Source organism: Atta cephalotes, assembly GCF_000143395.1.
Source record: "Atta cephalotes unplaced genomic scaffold scaffold00012, whole genome shotgun sequence".
NCBI lineage: Eukaryota > Metazoa > Arthropoda > Insecta > Hymenoptera > Formicidae > Atta > Atta cephalotes.
The window spans coordinates 1,693,688-1,700,469 of record NW_012130076.1 but is presented as its reverse complement, the minus strand read 5'-3'; the positions used below and the strand labels follow the sequence as shown (position 1 = coordinate 1,700,469).

The 6,782-nt window shown below is 37.1% G+C and overlaps 1 protein-coding gene across 1 annotated transcript in view; it reads left to right on the top strand.

The window, feature by feature from the left end:
* The first annotated feature begins 6,086 nt into the window (after positions 1-6,086).
* The window catches only part of LOC105617338 (teneurin-a), a 35,708-nt gene continuing 35,012 nt past the window's right edge, over positions 6,087-6,782 (top strand). The window contains exon 1 of the mRNA XM_012198900.1: positions 6,087-6,360. Within this exon, the coding sequence (XP_012054290.1) occupies positions 6,186-6,360 (175 nt within the window). The 5' untranslated portion in view covers positions 6,087-6,185. The remainder of the gene's footprint in view (positions 6,361-6,782) is intronic.

The following is a 6,782-nucleotide window of genomic DNA, read 5'->3' as shown; positions in this document are numbered from 1 at the left end:
CTCGCTCGCATACCCAGACTCTCTCCCCTCCCCCCCCCCCCGCGCGAGTCTAATTAATATTAAAAGGCCGAAATTAATAATTAGAGGCGTCGCGCTAGCGGCGAGAAAGCAGGCGGCGGCTGTCGGAAGGCGCGGCTCGATGCGACTCACAGCTATGTGTCGACGTGCCCTTCGCAGAACAATGGCTACGAAAGCAGACTTCATTATCCCCCGAGCATGTTAGCAACGATCGTAATTTTTCACCTGAGAGTGGGATTCAATTTCAGCTACGAAATACGACGCGTCGTGTTACCTGTGTCTCTCTGTCACCTTATCTTCCCTTTGAAACGCGTTTGGCTGGACCCGCGCGAACGGACCGGGGTATCAGATTTTTATTAGGATTCTTCCTACGTGTACCTCCTACGGGACCACGGTAACGTTTCTCGACGCTGACAATCGTCGTACCTTAGAAACGCGCTTCGTCTGCGCTACGCGATCTCAAGGGAGATCGCAGATAAGCGCCGCTCGTGACAAACGATCGAGTATCAGCAGCCTCCGAAATTTTTCACGCCCTTTTCTTCTCAGAAGGACCCATTATATTTTCTAGTGGTCTGTAGGATTATTCGGAGTAACGTTATGGTATATAGGTATCACTTCAGATGATAGATAAGTTAGCTTGAACAAGAAAATTTACAAAGGGATGGGATAGATAATGAAATCTTTATAAGGAATGTATTCATTATTAGATGTAGAAGGGAACTTATAGAAGTAGTAACAGAAAAAATGTAAAGATAAGTATCTTATCTGCGGATTATTATCTTGTTTTAAATAAGTAAGTGATGTAAAGATATGTTACAATATAATGGGACTCTCAGAACATCCTAAAAAAAAATGTTAATTTTAAAGTTGTATTTTATACATATAAATATATTATGTTATAATCAAATTTACATTATTTCCTTATATCCTTATTAGATATATAGAGGAATAAAAATAATAAACTTTAAGACTTTATAAGCATCTAGACAATATTTTTTATTTTCTTTTTCCAGAATAAAGGTTTTAAAGGAAATTATACCTGAAAGAGAGAGATGCTGTGGTCACTCCATCTATTTAAAGATTAATATCCGGAAGAAATGGAAATATAGTATTTCAAAAAGTTTTAAAAAATAAAATAATTTGAATAAAATTAAAAATAAATAATTGTAATCAATATATGTTGTATTTTATTAAGTTAATCAAGAATGAAAAAAGAATGGAATTTCATATTGTTTAGTATTTAATATCATTGATCTTCACGTGTTTTCCACTTTCAAAGACCATCCTATCATTTGTTAAATCAATAAGAACTCACGACACAGGGAAACTTTCGAAGCTTGAAATGGTGCAGGAATTGCGGCACTCGTCGCTGCCAATCGTTCCTGCGATGGAACATGCGTTACATCATAATTGGATCACACGCTCGATTCTATCCTCAGCTCGCGCAGCTGAAACAGTCCAATCTTCCACTCAGACGACACTCAACTCAATATGTGGCAGCAACGCCGCTCGCAATTACCTCTTTAACTTCCAATATATCAGACAGGCGTCCAATTGGTTTAATCGGTGGAGGTGTTTTGTACATGTTCATACAATCCACGTCCACCACCATCGTTGTCGCCCGGTTAGAGAAACTACCTGCTTAAAGCGACGGTGGGTCCTTTCGTGACCGGACTACGACTTAACTTAGATCAGGAACATCCTAACTTCACAGCGGGACTGCGTAATCCGCCCAGGTTGCTGACGATCAAACTCGGCGCTCCTCGACCTACTTTTACATTGGTTAAAGGAGCATCCGCACGTTTTCGAACTTCCTTCCCGAAAGTCGTGCCGCGGCAACTTCTCGCTTTAGCTTTACGCTTACGTCTCTGAGTTAGATTAAGCTGTCACAAGAAAAATCGCAAACTGTTCGAATCAAAGGCAAGAGGATTCGAAATTTGCAATTTCTCTTCTGCCTAGTAATCTCGGTAATCTCGTACTTTTGTAAATTCATAATTTTCGTAATTTTGTAAATTCTCACTAAACTAAATATTAGATTAAAAAAACATACATACTGTCAATATCACATAGCGTACTTTTTTTATAATTAGAAATGCCATTTGTATTCAACTGTGATATTTGATACAACTACGATAGCACTGTAATCTTTAACTGAAGCTTCGGCAGAAACTTATATTTCTCTCACGTTCCCTTCAGCGCTACTAACGATAATTAGCGAGGAAAGAGCCGTGCATCGTGACCGACGAGCCAGAGGACGAACCAACCGGTAACTTAATCCATCGTATCGATTAGGAAATATAACCCAATTCCAGCTAACCGATTTACTCGCACAAATGGATTAACCCGGCTTGGAGGGGCTACGGCGTGAACACGCCGAATTGCTGCTTACTCCGTTCTTCCGCAGTGCATCCCCGACTTTGCTATCTCTCCTTTTTCGTCGTTTATCTTGTTTTCAGCCACTCCCCTCGCTTCATTTGTCTGTTACGTGCAATCAAGAATCCGGTTGTCCCGACTGGAGCGCCGTACATCTGTCCGGAGGCTCTTAGAGCCCAGCCAGGGAGTTAGATTTATTTATTTCCCAGAAAAAACTTCTGGAGCTTCAATTCGGAAAGTCTAGCGGAATACGGAAGTAATCGCGAACCATTATAAATTAATCATAAGAGTTAATTAATGCGTAAAACGGACAAAATAATTCTGTTAAATTAATTTAATCAATAACAATTAATAATAGTAATAACAAGAGCTTCAAAGCAAATATTATTAATATTAATAATACAGGAATACAGAAATGTTTATTAGATAAAACCATTTTACAGTAAACCATCGATTTTGCTGATGTTTTCAGAAAATTTATCTTTAAATTAATTAGATGGTTGTATATCGTAGATAAAAAGTTATGCACAAATTAGAAACAATCAGCGTGCATTCAAAGTTGTATATTTTTATTAAATCTTCTCTGCAATTGAATTATATTTGAAGCATGTCCACTGCACGGATAATTCGGAGAGATGAAGTAAGACTATCTTTGGCTATCTTCCAGCTTAGAAAAAAATTCTCATTATTTTGTCATTAAGTTTTTTCCTCCCCAATTTTTGTCGGACGTTGAGCACACCGATACTTTTAGTAAATTAATTTTACGGTGCTTGCTCCGTTTCTAAGTTAATGATACCAAAGAAAAAGTAATATTTATTACGCGGAATTCCTTCTCTCGCGTATCGTCTTTTTTTCTACGTTGCCGCGTAAGAACGCCCGGGACTTTTGCCAGTGATATTTTTTTTACGTCGTGTCTGATTGCTTCCTGCTTCAGAAAATATGAGCGGACATTTATAGAATTGCAAAGCGTCGAGATCTAAGTGTGATTATTTATGGTCGAACTGGGTTTGTTAAGCAACTTATAAATTACACGTGGCACACGACACATTTCAACGATTCCTTCATGAGAGATGAAAACGATCATTTCTGTGAACTTTGCAAGATATCTGTCTCGGTTTATCTTTAGACATTTCTTTCATGACATCTATCATTTTTTGACAAATCTTTTTGGATTTAAAGAGATGAAAAATATTCCAAACTGAAATAACATTTGAATTATTATTAAATATTTGTAAAAGTTTGTGAATCGTTACATATTACTAGAATTTACTATTACCTTCTTTAGTTATATATTATTATATAATGTTGCCCTGCATTATATCGTCTGTATTCCTTGGTTATCAAATTTAATATTTAATAGACGCTTTCGATTTTTATTAAATTTAATATCATTAGAATAGATCGTCTTAAATTATTGGAACCACTTATGGCATAAACTTTTAGCAACAACAGATTCATCCAAAGTTTTACATTAAATTTAAATTTTTATGGCTTCAACGTTGTTCTGCTTCTTGTTATAAATAAACAACGAGCATCATGAATGTACTTTATTAGGCATCGAACAATTTAATAGCCAAGAAATATAGTTTATATTATAATAGCATTCAATAAATTGTGACATAATATATAATTAAAAAGTTTTACAAATTCTAGTAACATTTAACGATAATTCCACGAACTTTTGCAAACACTTAATAAATACGTCTTTTGAAGAAAAAAAATTTATTCCACACAACTGAAAGATTATTTTCAAAATGTTCATATTTAAAATTATGAAAAAAGAGAAAACTATAGAAATATTTGGACAATTTGATTGAATTAATTCTTCTGTAAATGAAGACTATTCGACTGTTTCAATATTTTTTAGAAAAGTGCAAAATATGTTTCACGAACGATATATCGTGTATGAGTTTTTACTTCAAGAAAATATCTTTTTTTAAACCACTTTAAATCACTTACATCCCGTGAAAGTGAAACGTTACCTTAAGGCGATAAGTTCCGGATTAAATCCAACGTTCTGACTGCTTTCCCGTCGAACCCGACGTAAAACCAACTCGAAAGAAATTTTTCGTAAGTATTCGATTCGAGCAACCACGCCTCGTGTTCAGGCTTTATACTACGTGAATTTTTAAGCGGAAAATCCAATATTGGTGCCGCGCCGCATTGTTAAGTTCCCGCTTGTTTCCTTTTTCTGGTCGCTTCAGTAGTCTCTCCTTTTGCCCTTCCCCCTTATCTCTCATCCCTACCAGAGACGTACTGTCAATTGAGTTATTCTTACGGGATTTCAGCCGCGACGCGCACATAATGCTATTCATGAGTCCGCATGATTATCGGAAAACTATATTTATCCTGGGCACCATATTAAATCCCTGTTTCGATGTTGGCCTTTCATCCGGTCGGCTATGGCCACGCTTATCCTCGATGAGGGGACGAAGATAAATATCGTCGATGATGAAAATAAAATCCTTGACACGGGTTCGACGGGTAGGGCCTCGACCTCGTCACCCCCGCGAATGTCATTTTCGGAAAGCCCATGGGTTTCGTGCGTCTCGTGCGGACGATATACTCACGCACACGCAGCCTGCCATGTAGGGCTTAATGGTGGCATCTGCATCTTTTATAAGCTCGGCGTTATCTGCATCCCCGGACGTGCACCACCGATGCTCTCCGGTCTATGTACGTACCACGACGCGATCGCCACCTCCGTTTGGCACACGTGCACCAAACAGATACCGGTCGTCGATTTATCGCCCTCGGAGTGACGTCGGATCAAGCGACCCGCTTTGGAGTATGTTGCAGTCAACTCTCCCATTTATTACCTCGACGCACCGATACGCCGATGAGTATCGGCATGAATTTAACTAATAATCAGCAGTAAGCGAGACACATTAGAGATACTGATCGACGTTGACTCCGTTCTGATTTGCAATCGCATGGACAATTTGTCATCATAGTCGATCATTTGATTTACAGTTATTACAATTATTAATCACGACGATATCGAATCATCGAAGTAATCTGAGCGTCTTAATTTATTTCTTAACTACAATTATGTGAAAAACACTTAAAGTATCTTATTTCGGGTCTATCGGATATATAAATTATGGTTAAAACCAATTATGGTTAAAATTTCATAGATTATACTAATCTTGAAATTAAATTTTCACTTCGAGTCTAAATGATTCATTTGCGAAAAGAACGGTTTTGCTGAAATCTAACATCTATCTTAAAATTTAGCTAGATCTAAAAATAATTTTATTGAATCATTAAAAATTTATGTACAAGTATGTACTTAAGCGTTAATGACGATGGAGCAAAAAGTTTCAACAACCAGTTGAGTGTTCTAATAATTATTCTAATAGCTTAAACAACATTATTTTCAGATCTGTATCTAGCTAAATTTTTATAGATATCTATTTCAACAAAATTGTTCTTTCCGTATTACTGTAGTACACTAAAAGAAAAGATTGGCTGCAAATTAGATGATAAAATATAGCATAACATTTTTAAAGATACATTTAACGTAGCTGCAGCAGCCAATCTTTTCTTTCAGTGTAGATACGTTAAATATAATCCTGCATGATTTAATATACATACGTATGTACGTATATTATTGCGTAATCATACGGTTTAATGATTTTCGCAATTCTATAGACAGTATCCTAACAAGGGTTATTTCTTGTTGTTTTAGACTTCCGCCACCGCAACAGCAGGTGACGGTGGGTTCTTTGGGTGGCGGTTTAGGCGGTGCCGGAAATGGCGGTACCGCCACGGTAGGCGCGCAAGGCCAAGCCATGGTGATGCCAGGTTTTCCGCTTCGTGCCGCAGCGGTGCCGCACTATTCCCCGTATTCACCATCGCGCTTTCACATCGACAAACGTTGTCAGCACAGGTGCTCTTGGAAATGCTTCTCGATCGCTCTGATCCTCCTGGCTGTGGCGCTGACAGCGATGCTGGCGTACTTTGCTGGTAAGTAATCATCGCGTTAAACCTCTGCTGAAACAAACTCATCTCATAACTTTGAATGCGATCGAATGCGTGTAGCTGCTACAGCTCTGAATATATATAACAGCTGATTTTAACTTCCTAATATACATGATAATTTTCCGGTCCTTTACCATACACGATGAGTTATTCGTGTTTCAGATTAATTTTCATTACTTTTACAAGTATGCAATATTATTAATCTTACATATACTTTAACATCTTTAAAAAGTTCAGTCATCCAAGTAGCAAAAAACATTTTAATGACATCTTGTTGACGTTAAAAAAATATTATTAAGACATTATTAAAACTTTTATTCTGTAATTCTTACTCTAACGACAATAACAATATCGTATTTGTTGCACAGATTTTATATATATATATATATATATATATATATATATAT